The sequence below is a fragment of the Lytechinus pictus genome, chromosome 7 (assembly GCF_037042905.1).
Source record: "Lytechinus pictus isolate F3 Inbred chromosome 7, Lp3.0, whole genome shotgun sequence".
Lineage (NCBI taxonomy): Eukaryota > Metazoa > Echinodermata > Echinoidea > Temnopleuroida > Toxopneustidae > Lytechinus > Lytechinus pictus.
The window spans coordinates 43499558-43525858 of record NC_087251.1 but is presented as its reverse complement, the minus strand read 5'-3'; the positions used below and the strand labels follow the sequence as shown (position 1 = coordinate 43525858).

At 35.2% G+C, this 26301-nt stretch overlaps 1 protein-coding gene across 2 annotated transcripts; it reads right to left on the bottom strand.

The window, feature by feature from the left end:
- Window positions 1–739: 739 nt before the first annotated feature.
- LOC129264375 (N-acetylated-alpha-linked acidic dipeptidase 2-like) lies at window positions 740–24235 on the bottom strand. Of its 2 annotated transcripts, none has more exons than XM_064102762.1 (17): window positions 23668–24235; window positions 23281–23437; window positions 19519–19647; window positions 18432–18560; window positions 10839–11028; window positions 10483–10573; window positions 9905–9994; window positions 9191–9276; window positions 7545–7664; window positions 6528–6610; window positions 5304–5435; window positions 4867–4952; window positions 4461–4551; window positions 3828–4080; window positions 3166–3247; window positions 1579–1671; window positions 740–1396 (listed from the first exon to the last, which is right to left on the bottom strand). In XM_064102762.1, the coding sequence occupies exons 1-17, from the start codon at window positions 23862–23864 to the stop codon at window positions 1201–1203; spliced, it is 2205 nt and encodes a 734-aa protein (XP_063958832.1). In that variant the 5' UTR covers window positions 23865–24235; the 3' UTR covers window positions 740–1200. The 2 variants fall into 2 exon arrangements, with proteins under 2 accessions (XP_063958832.1, XP_063958833.1); XM_064102763.1 differs by having other exon boundaries at window positions 3169–3247; window positions 23668–24071.
- Window positions 24236–26301: the final 2066 nt, after the last annotated feature.

Below are 26301 nucleotides of genomic sequence, written 5' to 3'. Positions count from 1 at the left end.
TCGCTATTCAAATATTTTCATTTAAACTCGTATAATTCTTATAGTTCCCTCGACGTAATATGAGAATCGGTTATGTAGGCCTATGTTTTAAATTTTATCCATAAAAAAATCAATGTCAATAATGATTTCAATAATCGCTATTCAAATATTTTCATTTAAACTCGTATAATTCTTATGCAAACAGGCTTGAATAATGAAATATATATTTATTTATCATGTTAAACCTTCGTGTACACATGAGGAAGGGCCTATAAAGGCTAAAAGCTTGTAAATAAAAGGCGATAAAACTTGTTACGTTGATAGATATCTACTTCTCTTGAATCCCCTCTCTCTCTCATATATATATATATATATATGTGTGTGTGTGTGTGTGAGGGTGTGTGTGTGGGTGTGCGTAAGGGTGAGTGTGAGGATTTGTGTGTATAATATTCGAAGTCGTACATGATAGAATTTGAATATATTATTATTATAGGTGTAAATATCTCTTTTATATCTTATCACCACGTGTATTATGGACAATTACATTTAAAAGAAATTGTGCCTTCAATATTACGAGCAAGCTGTTAGAGGCTTTGAAGCTACATGCACACAAACACACACCCTCCCATGCGCACACACCCATACATAGACACCACACACCCTACATGCGCACCCACACTCACAAACAACACCCACGCACACACACAATCACATATATGTATATATTTAAGTCTAGATGAAAATAGAACATTCACCAATGTTTGATCTTTTCGTTTATCTATTCTGCAATAACAACAAATCAAACTTAACAAATATGTCCAACAATTTTAAATGAAAATACAATGTATCGCCATGTGATTAGTGCACCTTCTTCAAAAATGATTTATCATATAAAACCAATATGCCTACATAATTTCTTAAAATGTAAGTATATCAATTATCACTGCCTAATCATTATCATGGAACGAAATATGGATAAACTATTTGATGAGACAGACAAAAATAAAAATGCACTCATTAAAATATGACCTACCCCCCAAAAGAACATTGTTTTAAAAGTTGTTGGTACCACACATACATTTTTGTTTGGGATATAATTCAATATTAATGTTAGGCAACAGTTATCGATACAGTACATTACTTTGTAGACCTTAATGAAGAAGCGTTAACAAAAAAATGGGATGCGCCGGAATTCTTGTTAAAAAAATGAGAAAAGGCGTTTCAAAATTGTGTGACGTCAGTAAGTGTGCTAGCCGCTGATTGGATGATGAAGGCTGTGATGGCCATCTGTTCTCTGACTGCATTCCATCGAGTCACCTGATTAATGTCGTCATCAATTTGGTACATGGCATCGACAAGGGCGGGAAAAGCATCACCTGCGTAGTAATTTACACTGCTCGGAGCAAAAACCACGTGCCTATATAAAAAAAAGAAAGAGGAAAAAGAAACGTACTTAGTTTTAAAAGATACTCGTAATGTTTAGTGTGTTACAATGAAAGCTTGCTCAGAAAGTCCTCATCAATAAATAATTCAATTAAAGACGAGTAATGGTGGACTTTCATAAATGCGTTAGCAAGATATTCCTAATAAATTGCTCACCTCAGCCATTTCCTATCTGGAAGACCTGCTGGATCAATAAAAGCTCGTTCAAGTTGCATCATCTGATCATTAACACGTCTCACTGCAATGGGACTAGAATTGAAAGATAGAAAACATTATTGTACGTAAAGAAATTTGTTTGCTAAAGTACGGAAATTGATTTTCTTATCGTTTGCTCAGTAGGCCTATATATGTTCTTTTCCTTCTGTATATTTCGTCCCTCTATCCATGCACCTAACATCGAAAGAAAACCAAAATTGTTTCAAAATCAATAATTAATTTATTCACCCTCGCGCAAGTATTAACTTTTTTTTACAAATATTAATCGACGTAATGCGAACACCGTCCAAATGATTTCATACTACTTATAAAATTCATAAAACGTCATAAAATTCGTTAGTACACTGAAAAACCCGGTGTTGATTTAACACCAGCCCGGAATCTATATATGTCCACACAAGAGAAGTTTAAACTACACCACTTGGTTTTGGCCTAACACCAGATATGTGTTTATAAAACACCAATTAGTCTTAAATCGGCATCGGTTTGATTCCAAACTGGTGTTATTTCAATACTTCTCTGGTGTGGACATATATAGATTCCAGGCTGGTGTTAAATCAACACCGGAGTTTTTGCAGTGTATGATGTTGGTAAAGGTATTTGTGATCGTAGCATGAACGTCATAGTGTGACGTCACAGTATGCTTTATACAGTGTTTTTTTTTTCAAATCCCCAATCGAATAAACAATGGTAAATTGAAACATCGGGCATTAACTTTCGTTTTCAAACCTTTTGTAATTCGATTTTACACAACTGTACACAGTAGAAACGTTGTTAACAATATACAACGCGGTTTAATATATAAACTTTGCAGCAAGTATTTCAACAGTTTAAACAGAGCAGCCAGTGTTACTTCAAATTATCTTTAAAATGTATTAGTAAACTTGCACTGCAAGTAGCCTTATAACTGTGCATTTAAAGTGGCATTTCTTTAATTTTATTTAGGTATATTTATGAATTTTACTTTCCATGTATCTAATTTACCCTATAATGTGATCAAGTTAATATTTGTTATTGCATGCGTTGTTAACATTTTTCGCATAGCATTTTAGTTTGATGTGTTTAGTTTTCAATGAATTTACTTTATGATGAACATCTTCACTCCAACAAATTTTACACCTGCTCACCCAAGAGGAAGAAACTTTTTTATAAGAAAAAAATCTTTTTTTTTTTTTTTTTCATGAAAAACAAGAAAAAAGAAAAAGAAGTCATTTATTAAGATGGTAAAAATGGCTATGGTATATGTAAGAATCATAATAATTCTAATACTATGATGATGATGAAGAACCAATAAATATATACAAGAATGATTGTAATACCAATGATAAAGACAATTACAAATGCAAAGTTATTGAAATCTATTGATATTATCAGGGCTCGCTGGGAGAACAGTTTTCGCAACTGAAGTGGCTACCCTGGGTAAATATGCCGTTATTGTTGCTAATATCATTATTAGTATTATTATCATTATCATTACCATTATTAGTATTGTCATTGTTATTATAAATCACTTCTTTCTGTACTTACTCCTCAACATCTATTTGAGTTATTTGCTGTTCGAACGATGTAGCAACCGCGGTAAAGTTGGTCAGAGCTGAATCAATGTATTCTACCGGAAGAAAAAAAATTGAAATGAAAAAAAAAAAGGAGACAGTATAATTTAATTTCCATGTATCATTGTACCATAATAAGTACCACATCATTGTATTGTGATTCCTTTTGTCATCAAGGCAATGATGAAATAGTAGTTTACTGACCTTTTGTACCTGTACAATTATATTCTAATATTTAAATTAATAATTTTCATTATAGATACTTTCAGGTTTGAAATATTCATATCGCTAATTATTATGCGTGAGTATGTAACGTTCAACCTTCACTGAATATGAATGTCCACTGCAGCAAAACGGTTTCTCTTGACATTTGTTTAATGACCTGGTAATTTCAAACGATGTCAATGCTCCATTTCCTGACTTTTCTTTATAGACCCTAAGCATATGACGACATTATCGTACAGCGCCCTCCCTTAGAGGACATAGGAATACGCGTAAACGAAATTGTCATCGATACACCAGCTGCAGATCACCAACGCATGCGAGGCAATGGCTTCAGCCTCTAAGATGGTGGCGTGATGACGTCACTGCATAGGGTCTGTACACCCGACTGTTTCAAGCAACTACATAACTCACCAAATGTGATACTCTGCGCATTCATCTTGGTACCGTACTCATCTTCCAGATTATCAATAGACGATTTCAGTTTCGTAGCATAGTCGAGGACGCCAAACGGTAGTATCACGGAATCTGCGAGATTTCGCGAGAATTCAAGCTGAACCCGAGCAACAGACTGATGGCGCCAGAAGTTGTAATCAATGAAGGTCTTGACTATGTAAAATGTTTCATAAACGGAATGGTACACGGGGTATGATGATATCCCAAGACTCTGTTTATGATCATGATTTATATGAGTATTGACGAAGATATTGGGAAAGAAAAAAAATCATATTTCATTTTATACGGGAATGATTGCGTGGATATCATCACTCATACTAAATCTTCAAGAAATTAAAAACGATACAATGAGAAAAACAAACTAAGTTTGAATATTTCCTTCTTAAAAAAAGAGATCCATCCTTTGCTGTCGCATGTAATATTGACCGTGTGCTTCTACCTTGTGTTCATGAAACAAACTAATTTGAATGTATATGACAACTTGACTGAAATAAAAGAATCTGCTTTTAAGCCTATTATTTCAAGCATCAGAGATTATTGTATTATAAACTGATAGTTTCTTTTAATTTAAAGTAATGGTATTTTGATTACCGAGTCATAGGTGTATGATAGGTCACTGCACGGTACACCGATTCGATACATGAACGGAGCAAAGTCACTTCCAGATCCAAGAACGCTGACACTGTAGCAAAAAAAAAAAAAAAAAAAATCATAACATGTCATTGAAAAATTGCAATCGCCGAATATTCCTAAAGTTTTTATCATTAATTCAACGGTTTGGGAAATCGGTTCAAGCAAAGCTTTAGAAAAGAAGTAATTTGAGAGTTTCTAAAAAGAAAGAAAAAATGAAATGTATGCATATTGCAACAATGACACACACGGACCATGATAAAAGCCTATAATATCAACTCTTATGTAAATTTGTGTATTGTTTAAATAAAGATTAGATATCACTTTGCTCTGAAGTTATTGAAATATAGGATCTATATCAACATACTGCGGTAGGCCGTTGCCGCTGCTGTCGGGTAGTCGTTCAAGCCAAACATCGTAAGTCGTTCTCTCTCTCGTTTCACCGTCAGGTACCTCATTGCAAATAAGATATGAAATATTTGTAATTATTTCACCATTTCCATCTTTACAGAAATAAAACGAATAAATGATAATGAATAACGTTGATCCACTTGCCGGTTTTTTTTTTCTTCCAGAGAAATAAAAATATAATTTTGTGACAGGTTTCGACATATTCTTACAAAATAATAAAATATGATAACATAAAAAAAGAGAAAATAATATTACGTTTTACCTTTTCCACTTTCCCCTTATTTCTATTGTCTCCTTACTTTCCTCAGTCGTGGAAATATTTTTTGGTCCATTGCTCTTCCAAGCCCCCCCCACCCCCACCCCCACCTGGGCACCAGTGTACACTTGAAATACCTTCTTAGCAGCGTCGAAGAGAGCCTTCTGTAATAAAGGTGTTGATTTAGCTCTGAAGGTCCAGTTTCCTCTTACAGCGACATCTGTGTTGATATACGCAACAGCCCTTTCCCCTAACACTTTCTGGTATTCCTAGATTATAAGTATATAGAAAATCATTTAAATTCCACTCAAGTAATTACCAAGACCATCAAATTGTTTTACTACGTCTAAAAAGAAGAAAGTCCTAAACGTGTGGTCAATACATAGTAGTTTTAAAAGTCGAGTTTCATGGGTTTTTTTCAAGCCCCTGTCACATATAGACACCGGACCACCCGGATCTGGGGAGTGTTTCATCAACATTTTCATCCGACAAGTTGTCAGATCTGACATCTTTCTCTGATGTTGATTGGCTGAGAGGCACTGTTACTATGGTAACTGTCGAATAAAATGGGACTTGTCGGATAAAATGTCCGACAGGTCCTTTCATGAAACGCCCCCCAGATCCGTGGTGATCCGAAGAGAGATCCGTGTAGGCGCCTTGGGAATCCTTGGAGGACCGTGTCGGTCCGTGGAGCCAACACGGTAGTTTTGGGGGAGATCAGAAACATTCGGAATCATCCGTGGACAGCCGTTTTGGTCCATGGAGCTGCTCTGTTTATCCGTGTAGACGCCGTGCTCTGCCGGCATGGTCCGTGTACATCCGTGTTAGCGCCATGAAGATGCCGTGTTGATATCGTGTATACAGTCACCAACACTCGCCCAGGGCGTAAACCGGACCTCCCGGATCATGCCGACACGATCTGGGGAGTTCCGGGATAGATTAGCCCCGGATCGCCTTGTAGACGTGACTGGGGCTTAATTCGAGTACAATATACAAAAATCGACAAAATTCATTGGGCATGATGTAAACCGATTGGATATTCACCCCCCCAAAAAAAAAAAAAAGTCTCATTAGAAATCCAAATTTTAAAACAATGTATTTTCTGTAATTTCGTCAAATAAAGGGATATATTTTTTTGAATAACATATTATTTTTTGGATAATTTTGGAATTAATTTCTGGTATGGAAAATTACGAATGGACAAACCAAAAGTTATATCAGTGCGCCAAAGAGTTGGTTATTTTTGAAATTGTCTTTTTTGTGTAAGTGCTGTTTTTATTCTCGATTGCTCAAAAAATTATCAGCGAATCGTCAAACGATAACAGGAAAATCTGCATCTCTGTCTGATCAATAAAAAATACCTCAACGAATTCAGTTGACCCAAGAAGGCCATACTCCTCGGCTCCCCATGAACAGAACATGACCGTACGGCGAGGTCTCCAACCTAGTCATGGACATGAGACAAATTATAATTTTTTTCTAACAGAAAAATGTCAATATGTCAGTGTTTAATAGCACGTTGAATTGGAAAGGCGTGTTTGTACAACATGTACAAGGGGTTCTGAATCGTCATTATTAGTGTAAGAGATTCCAACACATGAAACAAAACTTTTTCTTGTTTAAAATGAAATCACTTGCTTGAAAGTTGTTGGATTCATATTCCAATCTATAATAATGAGAGAAGACTTATGTGCCGTTTATGGTAATAGTGTCTTCTGGACACTGTTGCCATGAGTACATTGAACCAAAATAATTTTTCAATACAGTAATTGAAAAATCACAATGAAAAAAAACATGTCTTTACATCCCTTGATTTACTTTATGTTTTATTGTTTATTTATTGTTTATTTTTATTTCCTATTTTCTATCTTGTATGTTTTATTCATTTGTAATTACTGAAATCGATTATGTAAACGTACCTCTAATTTGCACCCAGTGAATTAGATCTGTTGATCGCATGATAATCGAACATTATCTAATTCCCAGTGTGAACGTCAGCAATGTCGTAATATTATTCAAATTTCCCCAGGAAAAATGTAATGATTTTAGATATACCGAAATGATTGAGAAATTACCAAATAGATACGAGAGACAGAGATTATAAGCGAGGAGCACGAAGTGAACTATCATTGACAAAGAATCAACAAGAAGAAAAAATGATGCAGAGCAATAAGCACAATAAAAATAAAAGGGGCCGCGGGACAGGTTTGAAGGGGGGGGGGTGACCATGCAAAAATCACAATCAGATGGTAATTTTTATTTGTTTCGTTTTTCTAGAAGGTTTTGAAAAACGTGGGGGAGCTGAAGCCTCCTCCCCCATGGTTCCAAAGCCCCTGTCATTTTTAACGAAAAAGGGTAAGAAACGAATAATGGATTACCTGTGTTTAGCATCCTTGAGTAGACCCTTGCACTTTCCATAAGAACTGCTGTCCCACTGGAAGGGTCTACAGCACCATACACCCAGGCATCACGATGGTTGCCCATCATTACATAACGATCTGGAAAATAAAAAAAATGTATATATTATTGTTTGTCAATCATGAGAAATTAAGTAGAAGCAGATAACGCAATTGGATGGTATTTTACAAGAACAAATTGGTCTTGTTTTGTCCATTGATTTCTAATCGAAAGTACTGAAGGTTAAACATCACACATTACTGTCTGTCATGTTTTCCGATAATTATTTCATAATATTTTGAACAGTAATACAATGCTTTGAAACGCCTTAAAAACACCTTGAATTAATGCACACAAACACTTTTTTTTTTCTTTTCATATTAAATTGAAGGTCAAACACTTTTTTTTCTCTTCATATTAAATTGAAGGTCATGTCCATCCTCGGAAGGTTGATTTGAAGTTTTAAAAAATTGCTATTTAAAAATGTAATATTGAAAATTCCATTTAAATTTGATTGAAAATGAGAAAGTTATGTCATTTAAAATTTTCGCCTCATAAAAAAAAAGTAACACAGACATTTATGGCTCATTCTAATGGAGAGTTGCGATTGATTCATATTAAACCTTGACTGTTCTTGATCTAAAAAAATAACAGAAAAAATTGATATTATACTGTTTTACCTCCAATTTTGATGAAATTTTCAGTCTCAGGCTTCTTTGATTTGATTATTCAAATGTCAAGTCCACCCCAGAAAAATGTTGATTTGAATCGAAAGAGAAAATTCAAACAAGCATAACGCTGAAATTTCATTAAAATCGGATGCAAAATTAGAAATTTATGACATTTTAAAGTTTCGCCAATTTAGGACCAAACAGGTCTATGCACAACTCAGTGAAATGAGAGTCGATCAAGCCTCTCACTCACTATTTTTTTTAAATTAATTATACAGTATTTCATTTTTGTTACAGATTTGACAATATATGGACCAACTTGACTGAACCATAAAACCTTATGGCAATGGTAATTCCACATGCTCAGGGAGGAATAAAACTTCATTTTTTTTATTACACTAAAGAGAAAATTAGAATAATTCATATAATAAAATGCGAAAGAAAAAGCGAGTGGGTGCATGGCGTCATCAGTCCCCTCATTAGCATACTGATGGATACAGGATATGCAAATAACAGTTTGTGAAATTAAGCGAAACTTTAAAAAGTCATACCTTTCTTATTTTACATCCGATTGTGATGAAATTTTCAGTGTTATGCTTGTTGGATTTTTTCTCGTTTCATTGAAATCAACGTTTTGTTGGGGTGGACTTGTCCTTTAACAAACTTCTTATTTGAATAGTTATGATCTTTGAATAGTTATTATCAATAACGATAAGGCGGGTAGCTAAAACTTTATGACCTCCTGCCCACTGTTGTCGTCCGATCTATCCGAACTCCACGATTGGTCCTTCGTAGCTGATCGCGAACTTAACACTGAACCGTCTGAAATTTGTCTACGATCAATACATGACTGATCTTATACGATCTGATACGATAACTACGATTACTTCAAGATTAAGACTAAAGTTTTCAATCGTGGCGCGAACCGCGTGACAGCAGTAGGAACGAGGTTTTACCTGGCTCCAGCGCTCCATTAATGATTCCGATGACGTCATAAGTTGTTCTGATCTCACGTGATGTGTGGATGCTCATTTTGACCTTCCTGGTTAAAAAATATTTTTAAAAACAGCTAAAGTATTTCAAAAGGGCGTTATGAAGAAACTTTGGTAAATATTACATCAATGAAACTGATTCCAAACTAATAGATGAATCATCATTCAAAATTGCGCTGATCAGTCTGGAGTCGTTTTTGTGTATGTGACTACAATAGTCAAATTTACTGACAGTACACTAATTCAACAATGATGGAGTCAATTGGACTTTTTTCAAATCCAAGTAGTCTTTAACATGGACTTAAGTCTTTAGAATGGTCTTTAAAATCGAAAATAGTATTACATTAAAATCGTTACAATTCTGGCCAAAATAGGAGAATATTAAAAAATAAAATTATAATACTTTTCCTCACTAGAATATGATTTTATTTTATTATGTCTGTGATTGTGATTAATATCCCATGCAGTATCCCGAGTGAGTCATAAATGATATCAAAGATTGAAATTATACTAGACCGAGTCAGAAAATCCACAATAAAATAAATTGAATTAAATATATTATCAAAATGAACTTCAGAGAATTCCGAATCCGTTGTACATATATATATGTACCTGTAAAAACCCTTAAAAATGCACGTATTTCTCAAGTTTCGAAGTAGCTTATCGCTAAACTCTTACCTTTCTGGGTTGATAAATCCCGGTCCGTATCGATAGGTCACATCCAGGTTTCCTGCCCAGTCAGGATTTACTTCATCACCTGATAATTCACTATCATAAAATGAAATGAAAAATTAAATGAATGGTCGCTTAATATACAAAAAAGAAATTTGACCCCCCGAAAGTTAAATCTTCCGTTCATCACTAACTAATTAAAGATTCATGTAAGTTTTTTTGTTTGTCGATTTTCACCCCACAGTTTCCGAATTCTAGACTCTCTTGCACCATTATCATTCCATCTGATGACACTACGATTTTTCCAACTCTTAACACAAGTTACTTAACTGCATGTGTAGACCTACTTTATTCTTATACAAGGCTGAAACACAAAAATCTTTATTGCAGAGATTATTTCGGAGTGTTATAAATACAAAGTCCAGTTGGATAGATTTAAAGGTTCTAAAAAATCAACTAATTTACAATCACTTTTTCCATCAAAAACTCAAAGTAATTGATGAAAATTTTCTATGCTAGAACTCTAAACAAAATCTGATATTGTCTGTGACTGATAATATGCACCTGAAACATATACACGATACCTTAAAAGATGTCGTGCATCTCCATAACCAATCGGATGAACCGTAATCTTGGGGAGCGCTGTATCCGAATCATCTAACCGGTACGCATAAGCTTGGAGATTTGTAAAGAGATGAACATATTGGTTTAAACTTCTAAATTGTCTGAATAGATAGCTAGAATGATTTCTTTCTATAATTATTACCTTCGCTATTACCCCCCACTTCTTTCACCTTCCCTCTCTCTTTCTGCCTCTCTCTCTCTCTCCCTCTCTCTGTATCATCCACTGTCAAATTCTTCCTTCTTGTTTTCATCATTTATTTCTCACCAACCTTCCACCTTTCTCTCGTAACGATTAAATATATATATGCATACTTACGTTTAGCCGGGTAACCGGGTGTTATCGGATCCCCTTTAGCATCACTGACGAAAGTATTTCCCCTTTGAGCACCGGTATCGGGTAACCACCATCCGTCCGGATATACTGCTACATTATCATCAATGGCGTAGTCGGCAGGATCCGAATAAATAATTATTCCGATAGCACCCGCGGCTTGTGCCGAAAGAACCTAGAAGTTATGGAAGTCATGATTTTAAATCAATTTTATTGCACAATGTCTCATTAGGTAATCCAATGTATCAATATTTAGTATGGTGCTAATTTCTGATCATAACAGTTTTATTTATTCTAAAGTATAAGTGCATAAATGTGAGTGACTAGTCAAAAGAAAAACTAATTCGTTGGGTGATAAAGACAGGTAATATAATATTCATTTTTCTCCAACAAAACCACGAGGGTAACACAGCAACTGCTGTGTGAAGTCTGCCTATACAGTGCGTATTAAAAAAAAACGGGACAGATTTGAAAAGTCTATAAAATTTTTGTTTCAAATAATGATGTCTATATTTTGGTGTTAATAGATGCTCTAAGGTCTTATCTTTGAAATGCAATTTAAAAAAATAAATTTTATTCATGCTTGAGCAAACACGGGACGTTTTTGTTGGGGGTTCAAAAAGAGGCCTGCGCCAGAATTGCAGAATATGTGTAATACAATGATAAGACTTCTTGCTAATCAGGAGACTTCCTCTTGACCTTTTCATTATCTGTGCCACAATTTTCGAATTATGCTGTCAAATTTCATTTACAAAGTTATTTATTTAATTGAATTGTTTTGTTTTTTCATTTAAACTTCTCTTACCTTTTAATTTTCCTTCATAAGTAACTGAGAAAAGAAGAATTTTTTTTGTCAACCCAAGCAAGAAGATTTGAATTATTAATTGGGAAAACTTGTGATTATTCAAATCGTTTTATTATATGAAACAAATTATGTTATGTACCTTTAAAAGACATGAATCTATTTTTCAATGGGTCATTGATTCCTTGACCAAGTTTAATTGCTTGACAGGAGACACAGGAAGGGATTCATGTCTTTCAATGACAATGGTGTATTGAGTCAATTTTGAAGGAGCTAGATATGGCAGATCGGGTAAAATGTATTAAAAAGTTGTGAGCGAGCGAAGTGAGCACGCAAATATTATAGTCTGGTCTGTTAGCGAAATTATGTGGACACGGTGGACAAAAGCATGATTTTTTCTCCAGACCTTTGTTTATGTATAAGAATTAAAAATGGGGTATGCTCCAAAAAATCTGGCTGCAGGAACAGTGAAAAAATGGGTGAAAATGTCAGAATTTATGAGTTTAGATTGGTCTGATATATAGACTAGCGCTAGTGCAAAACTCAATAGCAGTGCATTAATTTGCATTGGTTTAGTTCTTGAATTCAGACCCTTTTTGAACAGATGTTCTGTTTGTCCTCACATCTCAATGCACTAAATATCTGAATGCAGATGCTTAACAAGCCGAAGGGTGGCGGTGGAGGGGATTGAATGTTGGTGTGTATGTACATATTTTGGTCTTGGGGTAAAGATGTGCAAGACACATTTTTTGCATGTGTTGGAAATTGTGTTGCCATGGTAACAGTGTATTATGGCAAAAATATAAGGTAAAAATCTTGCAGTTAGAACTACTTCCTCTGTTTTCATCCGATTCTCATGAAATTTGGCACACACATTGGTCTTGAGATGAAGATGTCGAAGACACATTTTTGTGTGTCTTTGAGAAATTTTGTTGCCATGGTAACAACATATCATATGGTGAAAATTGGGAAAAAAACTTACAATTCAAACTGCTTCATCAGTTTTCTATCAGTTCACATGAAATTCGGCACACACATTGGTATTGAAGAAAAGATGTACAAGGCACTTTTTGTGTGTGTTTCAGAAATTGTGTTGCCATGGTAACAACATATTATGTGGCAAAATCTGGGTAAAAACTTTGCAATTTGAACTACTTCATCAATTTTGAACCAATTCTCATGAAATTTGGCTAACATATTTGCCTTGAGGTAAAGATGTGCAAGAACCATTGTTTTCGTGTGCATTTGTCACCCGGGGGGCCACTTACATTGAAGAGTGGATACCATGCGCGACCAAAAAACACGTAAAAGGGATCTTTTTCAAGATAGGGCACGTTACGTACGTAACGTGATAAGGGTGTCAAAAACACAAAAATAATGAAAAAAGGGTATCTATTTCGCAAGGAAAGCTCCGTGTTTAGGGTCAAATTTGCGGGGATGATAAAACAAAATTAAATGTTTTATAAAGGATGTCCTTTTTGCCCCAACACTACATGTTTAGGGTCCGATTTGCGCGAGGTGTGAAAGCTGGGGCCGTACTAAAACCAAATGGTGTGTAAAGGTAAATCCGACGATCGACGGACCCGTGACATGACAATAAAATATATGTACTTGTTTAGGGGTTCATTTCAGGGAATACTTGCCAAGAGTATATCGTTTTGTTTCCAATACTTTTCAAGGGTAGGGTTTCAGACGCCAATACTTGTTAAGGGTGCATTTTCAGAATATGGAAAATACGTGTTTAGGGTGCTTTTCGAGACCCCATGGTCGCGCATGGTATCCACTCGTCAATGGAAGTGCCCCCCCCCCGATTTGTCAGAGAGTAAATTGCCATGGTAACCACATATGATAGCCAGAAATGCAGAAAAACTCATTGTGGATCAAACTACTTCCCCTGTTTTTAGTCAGTGCTCATAAAAGTTGGAAGAAATATTCATCTTGGGGTAAAGATTCATATTAAATTCTAAACTGCATTAAAATTTTCACGCCAGAGTGTGGGGGTATTAATTACTTTCATTAATATTTCTAGGTTTTGGGGGAGGGGCGGGATTGGTCCTTAAAATCTGACATCAAAATAAAGAAGTTTAAAGGCGGTGGCCATTAGGAACATAAACATGATAAACACTCTTAAAATAAGCATCCCTCAAGGGCATAGGCTGGGGGTACACTGGGTGAATGTGAAACCTTCCGCTGTGGCAGAGGAGTTCCAACACTGGCAAGCAAAACGAAATGTGTACTTTTTCTACTTTCAACAGCTGATTTCCAAACCTTAGTTCTACCTCCCCAAGATGTGCACCCCTCCCCATACCACTGTTAGTTCTACCTCCCCATGCTCAAACCAGTCTACGCCTTTGCCCCTCAGGGGTCTTTGCATTTTTAAAGCGAGACATTACTCCCTTTTTTTGGGGGGGGGGGGTCTTTAGAAAATGACCTCATAAAAGTAAAAGTTAAAGGATTATGACTAGGAACTTAACCCCCCCCCCGAAAAAATAGGGGGCTGATATATTTTTTTAGCAGAAAAATGCCCCCCTAAAAGGTAAGTCCTTTGCACTTCAGAGTTCAGACCATGCATTTGAAGTTTAATGCCTTCTGCTTTGATAAAAAATTGTTTACGGTACCCAATTAATCATTGTTTATTTATATTCTCCTACTCAGTCTTTTATTCATATTCCGTTCCTACTCTTTCTTTTTAACTTTATCACATCACTCTTGATTTTGAGCTTCACCATACCATCTTCTGTTTCCTCTCTCCTTTTTTTACTCTCTCTCTCCAAGTATATTTTTTCTGACATATTATAAAGTGTACCCTTAATCATGCAACTAATTATAGAATTATATATACAAAAATCTCTGCATTTGTTTTAGAAATTCACTTGCAAATCCATGACTCAATAACATACCATATCAAAAATATACATATGTGCACAATAAATTTTAGCCTTCTATTTTCTTTCATTTAATTTTTTCAGTATATTTCTGTGACAGTCCCTGCTTTATACATCCTACATCTCCCATTGTCAAAAAATGAATATTATGTTTCAGTAGCAAAATTGTTGGATGCTAACTCTGACTGTCATAAAAAATGCAAATAATTTTCCATTGGAGTAAAGACAAACTTATTCACTGTTCATTGAGCAAATGATGACTTTTATTTCTCTACATATAATTATATTCTAGTCATATCCCTTTCAGATGGTGGTAACTGCAGGAATGGGGAAACTTAGTGATAAAACTAAAAGTTACACAGAGGATTTTCGGAAAACAACTAAATCCATTTTTGTCAAGCAACAGTTATTCCATTCTGAATGCTGCAACCTTTTTAATAAGAATTTGATGCACCTTTACCAGAATATAATATCATGACAGTCATTTCTTCAATAAAGTAGACATTAGATATTGCTAATAGTATTATTCAGGACGTACAGAGTGTAGCCAAAATGGAGTTTAAAAGATTATGAAGAAAAAATATAAATGTCATGGTATTATATTTCGGTGTAGGTGTAAGCTTTCAAAATGGAATAATTGTTTCTAGATAATAATGAATTAAAATAGCAAAGAAAAATGTACTTAGAGAGGGAGACAAAGAGGGGGGGGGGAGAGGAAACAAAACAAGAAGATATGGTAAAGCTCAAAAGTGCAAAAAAGTGATGTAAGAAAGTCAGAGTAGGAACTGAAATGAACATACACTGAGTAGAAGAAGATAAATAAAACATTGATTGATTGGGCACCGGAAATAATCTTTTATCAAAGCAGAATGTTTTAGGCTTTAAATTAATATGCTGAAGTGTAAAGGATTTTTCTTCCCCCCTTTTTTTTTGGGGGGGGGGGTTTAAGTTCCTAATTGTAATAATTTCTTTTTACTCTTTATGTGGCAATTTTCTAAAGCCCCCCCCCCCAAAAAAAAAAAAATGGAAGGGGTGCTTTCTTTAAGAGTGTTTAAGTTCCTAATGGTCATGGCCTTTAACCTTCTATATTTTTATGATGTCAGTTTTTAAGGACCTCCTCCGCCCCCCCCCCAAAAAAAAGAACCTATAAATATTATTGAAGGTGATTAATACCCTGCGCTATTATATGACGTAAAAGGAGAATCCAACCCAAAATAAACACTTGTTTTTAGAGGAAAAGAAAAAATCAGACAAGTTTATTGGTCAAAGTGTGAACAATATCGGACAAACCATAAGAAAGTTGTGAATATATAAAAGTTGTAAACATTGGTAATCACTATATACCCATGAAGACTTCAAATTGGCCGCTTATGTGATGTCATAGTGATGTAAGGCAAGGACCACCCTTCCATGTACTGGAATAATTAATTGACTAAAATGTCTTTTTCAAAAGTTTTACTTCAAATTATATCTTTCTTTCATGAGGACATAAAACATTATACTACCGGGTTTATTTTACGGCCCCAATGGAATAGGGATTTAGGAGAAAACCAAAAATCCTGATAATTAAGTACAATAAGGCCAATGGGAAAGTTGTCCTTGCGGCCTCGCCCCTTGTCATAATTTACTAACCCAGTTGCCAATTTGAAATCTACATACTAGTAGCCTTAGGGATCTTAATTTTAAAGCAGCCATAACTTTATTTTGCTTGTCCGATTTCTTTCACCATTCTTATTTTTCTCCTTTTCCACACAACATTTATGACCAAGGCTGGATTCCCCTTTAACACTGAATATGAATCTTTACCCAAAATGAATATTTGTGTCAACTTTTATGAGCACAGGCTGAAAACTGAGAAGTAGATTGATCCACATTGAGTTTTCCCGGCATTTCTGGCTATATGTGGTTACCAAGGCAATGCACTCTCTGACAAATGCAAAAAAAGGTTCTTGCACATCTTTACCTCAAGGCAAATATGTTAGCCATATTTCATGAGAATTGGTTTGAAACTGATGAAGTAGTTCAAATTGCAAGGTTTTTACCCAGATTTTGCCACATAATATGTTGTTACCATGGCAACACAATTTCTGAAACACACACAAAAAGTGCCTTGTACATCTTTTCTTCAATACCAATGTGTGTGCCGAATTTCATGTGAACTGATAGAAAACTGATGAAGCAGTTTGAATTGTAAGTTTTTTTTCCCAATTTTCACCATATGATATGTTGTTACCATGGCAACAAAATTTCTGAAAGACACACAAAAATGTGTCTTCGACATCTTCATCTCAAGACCAATGTGTGTGCCAAATTTCATGAGAATCGGATGAAAACAGAGGAAGTAGTTCTAACTGCAAGATTTTTACCTTATTTTTGCCATAATACACTGTTACCATGGCAACACATGCAAAAAATGTGTCTTGCACATCTTTACTCCAAGACCAAAATATGTACATACACACCAACATTCAACCCCCTCCACCGCCACCCTTCGGCTTGTTAAGCATCTGCATTCAGATATTTAGTGCATTGAGATGTGAGGACAATCAGAACATCTGTTCAAAAAGGGTCTGAATTCAAGAACTAAACCAATGCAAATTAATGCACTGCTATTGAGTTTTGCACTAGCGCTAGTCTATATATCAGACCAATCTAAACTCATAAATTCTGACATTTTCACCCATTTTTTCACTGTTCCTGCAGCCAGATTTTTTGGAGCATACCCCATTTTTAATTCTTATACATAAACAAAGGTCTGGAGAAAAAATCATGCTTTTGTCCACCGTGTCCACAAGTAGGGTGTTTTTGACGCTAACAGACCGGACTATTACCCCATTTTTAATTACAATATCAAATTTTGTGATAGATTTTGACATAATATTCAGAAAATAATATCATATTTTACTTTCTATCTTTCCTTTTATTTGCTGTCCACTTTTTTTCTTGGTCATGATTTTTTTAATTGAGGGGGGGGGGGGGGGCAACCCGAGCGCCCGCCCATCTGTGTGGCTTTGTTCAAAAGGCACCATAACCTTTGAAGCACATAATTAAATGATTTGAATAAAAAATCCATGCTCTCCCATAATTCGGTTGAAAAAAAATAATTTTAGCTTGAAGAAGGAATATTCAAAGCTAACAGAGAGCATATCAAAAAGAAATAACAGAATAATTCAAGCAAATAAATAGATCTGAAAATGAATTTTGACCGCATGATTTGAAAATGATGGCAAAGATAATGAAAAGGTTAAGAGGAAGTCTGCTAATTAGCAAGAAGTCCGATCATCATATTACTCATATTCTGCAATTCTGGCGCAAGCCTTTTTTTGAACCCCCAACAAAAACGTCCCGTGTTCGCTCAAGCATGAACAAAACTAAATTTTTTTTTTTTTTAATAGCATTTGAAAGACAAGACCTTAGAGCACCTATTAACACCAAAATATAGACATAATAATTTGAAACTAAAATTTTATAGACTTTTCAAATCTGTCCCGTTTTTTTTTGATACGCACTGTATAGGCAGACCGGTCGGGATTCGAACCCACGACCTCTGGATTACCAGATCAGTGTCATATACCACTAGACCACCGGAGTACTCTTTAATGATCTCGGTTCAAGCTATCCCATAATTGTATTACATATCAAATCAAAGGAAATAAGGAATAATTAATGCGTGACAAGTGTGGAAAAAAAACTAAGTGATGCAGATATGGTTGAATATGGTATTTAATTTCTTTAACAAGAGAGACCAGACCTACTTAGGAGCAATGTTATGACCGATTTCTTCACTCATTAATTATGTACCTTCCTTGTTTCGCAGTCGCCATTACATTTAAAAAAAATTCTTGTTATAGTATAGTAAACAAGGGGATATGAAATAGTTCATGAATTTACCTTATTTCCTCGAAATACTTTTCCGTATCTTGCAATAGCTATGCATCCAGTAATGTTGATTTCAGGTTTATTCTTTGCCAGCCAATCAAAGTCTTCTGCTCGTCCATAGTTCACATAAACCAAAGGACCCTGAAAAGAGGAACAGATTAAAATAATCAGTACCTTTACATGTACACAATGGTTTGTGTTGTTATCAGGAGCATAAATGCACCATCTTTATCATCCTTTTTCTTGATTTTTTTTAAAGCTTTGTTCACCTAAATCTTGTAATGTATTCAATTTATAAGTGGAAAAAGAGCGACGTAACGGGGGGCGGGATTGCCGGTGGGCAAGGAGAAAAGGGGCTTTTGGTTCCTCTGAATGCAAAATATATTAAATATTGATCTTATTAACAACCAGTGGATCATTTTAAATCATATTAATCTTAAATGACACAATATTAAGTTGGTTTTTTTCTCGTCTTGAATGTGACACGTAACATAATGTATAATAAAGAACATCAGCTCTATGATGCAGACAAGGTGGGGGGGGGGGGGGGTTCGTGCCTTGGGTACCACCTTCAGGGGTCCAAAGTGGCAAAGATAAAAGAAAGATAAAGTGAAATAAGGGGGTCTCTTGGCATTTTAATGTGACGTCACAAGCCCACAAACTGGGAATGAAACGCTCACCCGGGCATAAGATGTGTAATGGGGAATTGCAAGAAACTTGCGATCAATTGCAAGTATATTTTCGGTCTCGAAATGAATCATTGGTTTTAAAATTAATTGTGGATTTGCAATTGATTTCTTATCTGCTTCGTGAAACAAGCAGTGTAATCGGATTTGCTACAGTTGAAATTGATATATCAATTGTAAACTTAAAACAGAATATTTGCAATTGATTGCAAATATTTTCTTGCAACACCCCCCTAGCAGGTGCAATTTCTTTAACAAGCTTTGTCCTGAAAATTAAATAGGCGAGAATTCACATTTGACCCGGGCGCTGATATCCTATCTACGCTTCTTAACGGTCAAGAACCTGAACAATCCTGTAGTAAGATTTTAAAGTGTCCCACAAGGTCACCAATTTGGTACACAATTATTCTTACCTCAGGCTCTCCTTGCGCAGAATAAGCATTGAATGGTGGAACAACGTCTGGATGGTCATCTTCTGGTCTTAAGATCTCTTCCTGTAAAGCTGTCGTAAAGTTAACCTCTCCATTTTCCGTTATCATCACCTGCCGTAACACGAAAAACTAAATGTATTATTCATGTCAGCGAACTGCCCAGTCGCTCCGCCTACCAAGTCCATTTGTTTCATTATATTTATTCCTTATATCAGGGGCGAAACCAGGATATTCCAAGGGTTGGGGCATTTTTGTACAAATTAAAATAACACAAGCTCCCCCCCCCAAAAAAAAAAAAAGTGGTTTATGTCCGGAATAATAATTTGACAAGCAAACACAGTAGTTATTCACTAAAAAGGGAAGTCATTTTGTTCTAGGAAAAATCTGACAAGCAAAATAAAAATAAAAAAAAGGGGGGAAGGGGGACTCACTTGAGCGAACCGAGAGAGGAAAAGTATCACCTTTGAATTACTGCCATGGGCCTGTCAGGTTGTAAACTTCATTTTGTAATATCCTTGACTGTTCTTCAAGATGTAGTCATATCAATCATGAATGTTTCATTTTAGAAAATTGTTCCGTATTTATTAAACAATGCTAAAGTCCAATCCATGAAACTGATGGAAGCCATACACTGTATGATTTTGAATTGAAACTATCAATAAGAGAGATTTGCAACTCAGTGGATGATAAATGTGTGAAATTTGAATCACAAGATCAGGGGTTCGGATCTCACCGCAGCACCCGCGTCCTTATGACAAGGCGTTTTATCTAAATTTGCCACTCTCCACCCATGTGTGGTTAATGGGTACCCGGTATACTGGAAGGAATTCCTTGAATGCTTGGGCGCCCTATCAGAGTAGCCCGGGTAATATATCCAGTGCCTATAGAAACATTGTATATTTATGTGCTATATAAGTATTGCATATTATCATCTATATCAGAGGCGTTGATTCGGGGGGGGGGGGCAAGGGGGCGATCACCCCACCAATGAAAATATTGGGGTGGCAAGCATATCGTTTTGCCCCCCCCCCCAATAATTCCGTAGGTGAAAAAATAAAATAAAATTGTCATGTTACACAGAAATCAGCAAATTAACCAAACACAATATAAAATTTAGTTTTTACATCTCTAGTAGGATGGGGGGTGGGTGGGTATCCGGACACTTGATATATTTTAACCCTTCTTTTTTTTGTCTTTGGATTACACTAAACATATGAATTTTCAATAGTTGTAATCATCTTCTATTTTATTCTCTATAATATTTCCTAACATTTTGTACTAAAAATTGATGAAACTTCGCTTGTAAATGTTTCCAAATGACTTTCTAAAACTGATCGTCCGGACACACAACCTTTCCGGGCGCGGGAAATGATTTCATCTATCATTGCAACTTTCGTTAGGGTAGGCCCTATATTTACGCAGGAATCTCAGCATATAGGCATAGAATTCCTTTCTGCCAATGAATAAACAAGAAAATGGCAAACTCCCTTTTCCATAGGTGGATCCAGGTGAGTTATGTATATCTCTAAATTAATTCTAACAAAAAAAAACCTGTCCATAACAAATTTCGGCTCGAGATTTGCGCTCGCATCGATTTTTGAAAATATATTAACCTATGCATCCTATTCATAGTAATAAAAGTGCTTAAAGTGTCCAGTTTTCAGGTCTTAATATCAACAAATTTCAATAGGCTTATTAGATGAATAATTAAGATAATAATAATATATTCACGAATTCCTAATAATCAAATTGTCCCATTTTTCAGATTGGAATATCGACAAGTTTCATCTCGAGCTTACGAAGAGGAAAACGAATATAGTCATAATTTTCATATACAGTATGGTAACATTATGTCTTTACGATATCCCGGTCCTAGATTGCACTAACACCAATAATAATCAGCTCGCGCCTCGTGCTTGCACCATTTATTCATTGCGATCCATATCTTTTGTTTTCACTTTGTCTTCAATATGTTATAACTTATGTAAGATTATTGGATGATTGCATAACTATGTAATTTTTTTGTATCGATATAATTTTTTCAAAATGTCCTGTCATCTCATTTATGTTCATTTTTATAATGTGTTATGTTGCGATGGTGTGAATAAATCCTCTAATTGGAGGCAAAAAAAAATCATTATTAACGGTATCCGAACTGAACACGTAATATTAAAAAAAATTACTACTAGGAAGATACCCAATTACCCATCCATTACATGATTTCCAAACCATTAATAGAGTTCCCGCTCGCGCTTCGTGCTCGCATCAACTATACACCCATTTCTTTCACAAAATATTAAAATAAAAGAGTTGCCAAAAGCTGTTGTACATGTATAATTTCACACATTTGTATACTTTCTCCGTATTGTATCAAAGCAATATAGCTTTCATCCAGCTGAGGCATGGCGGCTTGTCATTGCTCAAAACCCACCTACACCCGACAAAGGAAATTATACTTGGTGTAGTGTCGAGATCTGTCTATCTGACGGTCAATTGGATCGGGGTCGCCCTAGCCACTAACCCGACTCTGTGGTCTAGTGGTTAAGGCACCGGCGTTCAAAGCTGGGGGCCCGGGTTCGATTCCCGGCAGAGACATTTTTTCGGCATTACCAATTTTTCCAAAAGGGCAGATAGCTCTGGGGAACCTTGATTTAAGCTACGCCTACCATTGTTCTCTTCACCCATTGCTTTCACAATATATGTATATATATATATATATATATATATATATATATATATATATATATATATATATAGCGCCTCTGTAATGTTGATTTATGTCTCATGACTTTGCCCCCCCCCCCCCACAATCTGAAAAATGGATTGACGCCCCTGATTTATATATAGCGTTGGAATATATGCCCAACCTCTTGGAATATTTCTGGTATTCCATTCTGAGCCATGCAATCATATAACATAATTATTGTTATCATTTTTATTATTACTATCGGAAGATTGAATTGCATGGTCACATATACATGTATTAAGATAATGTCAACAAAGGCCGATTTGCCTGAATACGATTCAATAAATTTGTAATAATACCCATCACTGCTCGTTCGCTATACAGGGCAACAGATAACTCCTCAAAAATAAATATAAGGTGGTGTCGAATGTGCGGATTGTGCGCTGTATATAAACACTATAAAAAGATAACTTATTGCATAATAATATTGACATTCCACGATCCAAAGTTCACACGACGACCTACCTATGTGTGGATGTCAGTGGTAGTATAACATTGTACTTACTACAGTGATATACATTAATTTGTTCATACGGACATGTTTAAAAGCTACCCGATAAAGTATTATAATTCCCTGTCGATTGAATTATCATTCAACGTGTGTATTATTGTTTTTGTTTTGTTTGAGAAATATGATTCACATTTAATATCAAGATGTTAATCGCAGCGTTTCATATACACAGGGAAAATGTTGATTAAGATGTTGTGTTATATGGGTGCGCAATCTGTTCAATTAAATCTTAAGTTCATGATATACATCAGTGTTTCCCCGTTCCTTATATACAAATGGGAGTTACCTTGTTTTTGCCAAACCTTAAATTACACTTTAAAATTTCTTTTCAAAAATCTATTAAATCACATTCATCAATACTCACAAATTTCTTCACATTTATATTCTTTTTAAAATAAATTCACCTCGTACAACTCTGAGAATGTCATAATACTATAGGGACAAGAAATAATATCAACATTTGTGATAACATGGTAACAAATATTACCTTATTCGGATTATCCGGATCAGGGTAAGCCAAGAGAACATCGTAAGGTATTAACCGAACCGAATCGAATCCATACTCCGTCCAGAGGTTGACAAGCATCTCAGCATTCTCCTTCTCAGCTGGTGTTCCCGCCATATGAGGTCGACTACTTAACTCCCTATGAATAAAACAATGTATCCGTAGCCATGGTAACACGATATCAATACATCATCAGCCATTGATATTAAAGTAGGTACACCATGGAGGAATCTCTTACCATGCTTACAGAAAGCTCTTACAAAACATCCTTGCAAAGTGTACTAATACTTCTTCCCAAAAGACTCTTACAAATTACTTTTACAAAAAAAAAACACAAGTTCATAATATTCAACCGAACTTGGTCCTTACCTGAGATTTTGTTCGATATTTTCAGCTTTGCATTCATCAATCATCATCTGACTTATTTCACCATCTTCGATCGATGAGTATGATGGACAGGAATCATTCGAAGTCCCAAAAAATCCCACCAGAAATCCCACCGTGAAGAGTATACTACCAATCACGATGTAGGAGATCAGCGTCGAAACTTTAAATTCCCCTTTCATATTGGATTATAGCCGTTGATTGCTCTTATTTTCTTAGGCCCTATACCACCTTATTCCGTTTAGTCCAGAATGATTCGAAGAAGCGTCACGTTCCGTCTATATTATAAGCGAAACCAACGTCCGCAGCTAATTTACACAGCAAACTCCATGACGAACCAAGAAGCTTTCAGTCCACATGGGATACTTGGATTATTGGACGTGTATACTAATGGTTGATAGACAAAGCGTGTCGACGTTTATCGTCGTAATCCATATTAGTAATCACAAATCTGTATCTAAAAACAAACAAAACACTTACTAAAAGAACTAGAAGGCATGGTGATAATTGTTTTATAATCCTATACAGGTTTTTTTTTTGCCGGCGCGTGATTAAAAAAAAGCAGGAACATTTTGATGGGAAATTTGTAATCAATGCCATATTTTACAAGTACAACACATATTCCATTAAAAATTTGTTTAAAGAGTAAGGATTCATCGATCATCATAGATTTTAAAAAAAGATCAGGAAATGTCGTAGCACTCGTATCTTTTAACGAAGGTGGACCATTTCTGATTACTGGATTTGATCTTTGATCTTGTTGACACTCGACGCCGGATCCTTGCAATTCAAATAAAATTATTTGATCCATTAATTTCAAGGAATACACTACTCTTGTCAACTACACTATATATCGAATGATGTCACGAGACAGAAAGTGAAAATTTAATTGAACTTACGACAAGATCAATCACTATAGGAGAGAGAAGTATTAAGACGCCACCAATCGTCGAATCTTGTACATTTTAAAAAAGAAGACAATTATAGATAATTGATAACACTTACTATTCTAAAGGAGGCAATTCAAACGAATGTTATTAAATAATACATTTATTATGTGTACCCTCGCGTTTATCAGTTGAAAAAATCCTTGTAAATAATCAGGTATCAACCGATTTTATGGTTAGATTTTACCGTAATTTTGGTTGATATTGACATTTGTTATCGGTCGGACACATACTGGGGGGGGGGGGTGGGGTCAGGTGTGAGAGCGATTTCGTTCTTTTTGTGTGTGTATATGGGCGTGTGTGGGGAGTGAGCACTCGAACCCTTTTCCGTTTTTTTTTATATTATGAATTTCATTCAGTTTCATCAATGTTGAGCAATGAAGTTTCTGCTTAAGTATTGTATGAGTTTGTAAATTTATATTGGTTGTAAATGGTTAATGTTTACTTTTTTGTTACTGAATTTATCCACTGTATATGAATATGTTAATACTATGACACTTTGTACGATTATTCATATTATGGATAATTATTTGTCTTTTGTGAACAGTGTTTTGTTAATATTGATATTGTAATATTTTACAATGTACCATCACTTTGATTTTGAAGTGAATGATTAATAAAAATTATTACAAAAAAATAAAAATACTGTATTCACCACCAAATTGGTTTACTTTGAATAATCACTTTTTAAAGAGTTTATGGGTACTTCCTTTATGGATTTAAGAATAAAATGTACGATATTTGTATTAATGATTCAATGGAATTTTAACAGTTGTCTATGGATACATTTCGTACAATAGTATTCGTCCACTCTCTTTACAGTTTGATATCTGTTTACTTCAACAATTTTATTTTGCATTTTCATGCAGAATAATGTTGGCGAAAGATGGAATACGGAGAAGATGAGAAAGAGAGAGAGAGAGAGAGGGGACAGACAGACATACAAACATTCCGAAACGACAGATAGAAAGAGAGATAGAGTTGAAGGAGAGGGGGGGGGGGGGCTAGACAGAGAGAGAGAGAAAAAAAAGAGGGGAGAGGGGAATTTAATAATTTGCTTTTTTACATGCTCTCCTATATAATGACCCGTATTATGTGATGCTTTTACCCCTAGTTGATAATTATTAGAGTAACACTTGCCCTTAGCTACCGTATGACGTAAATAGAAAAGGAGACCAATAAGTCAAAATCACCCAAGTCAACAAAAAATTGTTCTACGAGCCTTTCTGAGTTTTGTGTTACGGGCTCAAGAGGCGGTTTCACCATCGGGACTGAATCATCAGTCTTAGCATTTTTTTAGATTTAGATATAGATTTTAAGATTTATTTATTTTCCACAATCTGATAAAAATATAGGTACAATAGCATAAAAGACATTCAAAAAACCATTCAAACACGAATACAAATACATTTTGCATGGAACTAACAGCTCATTGATAAGTTTGTGTACATGAAGTTGTATTTTGGATACTTGAGATTTTTTTTTTATTCTAGTCTTTTGCCTGAGATCCATGCCGCTCACTCCATGTTTGCTACTCTGCATGCGATGTGCAATTAAACAATACCCCCTTAATTATAATGTTGTTTCTTTTTTTTTCTTTGCATTCTCCACTTTTCATCATATTAGGGATTCCATCCGATTTTTACTTTCCCAAATGTTATTCGCAATCGGT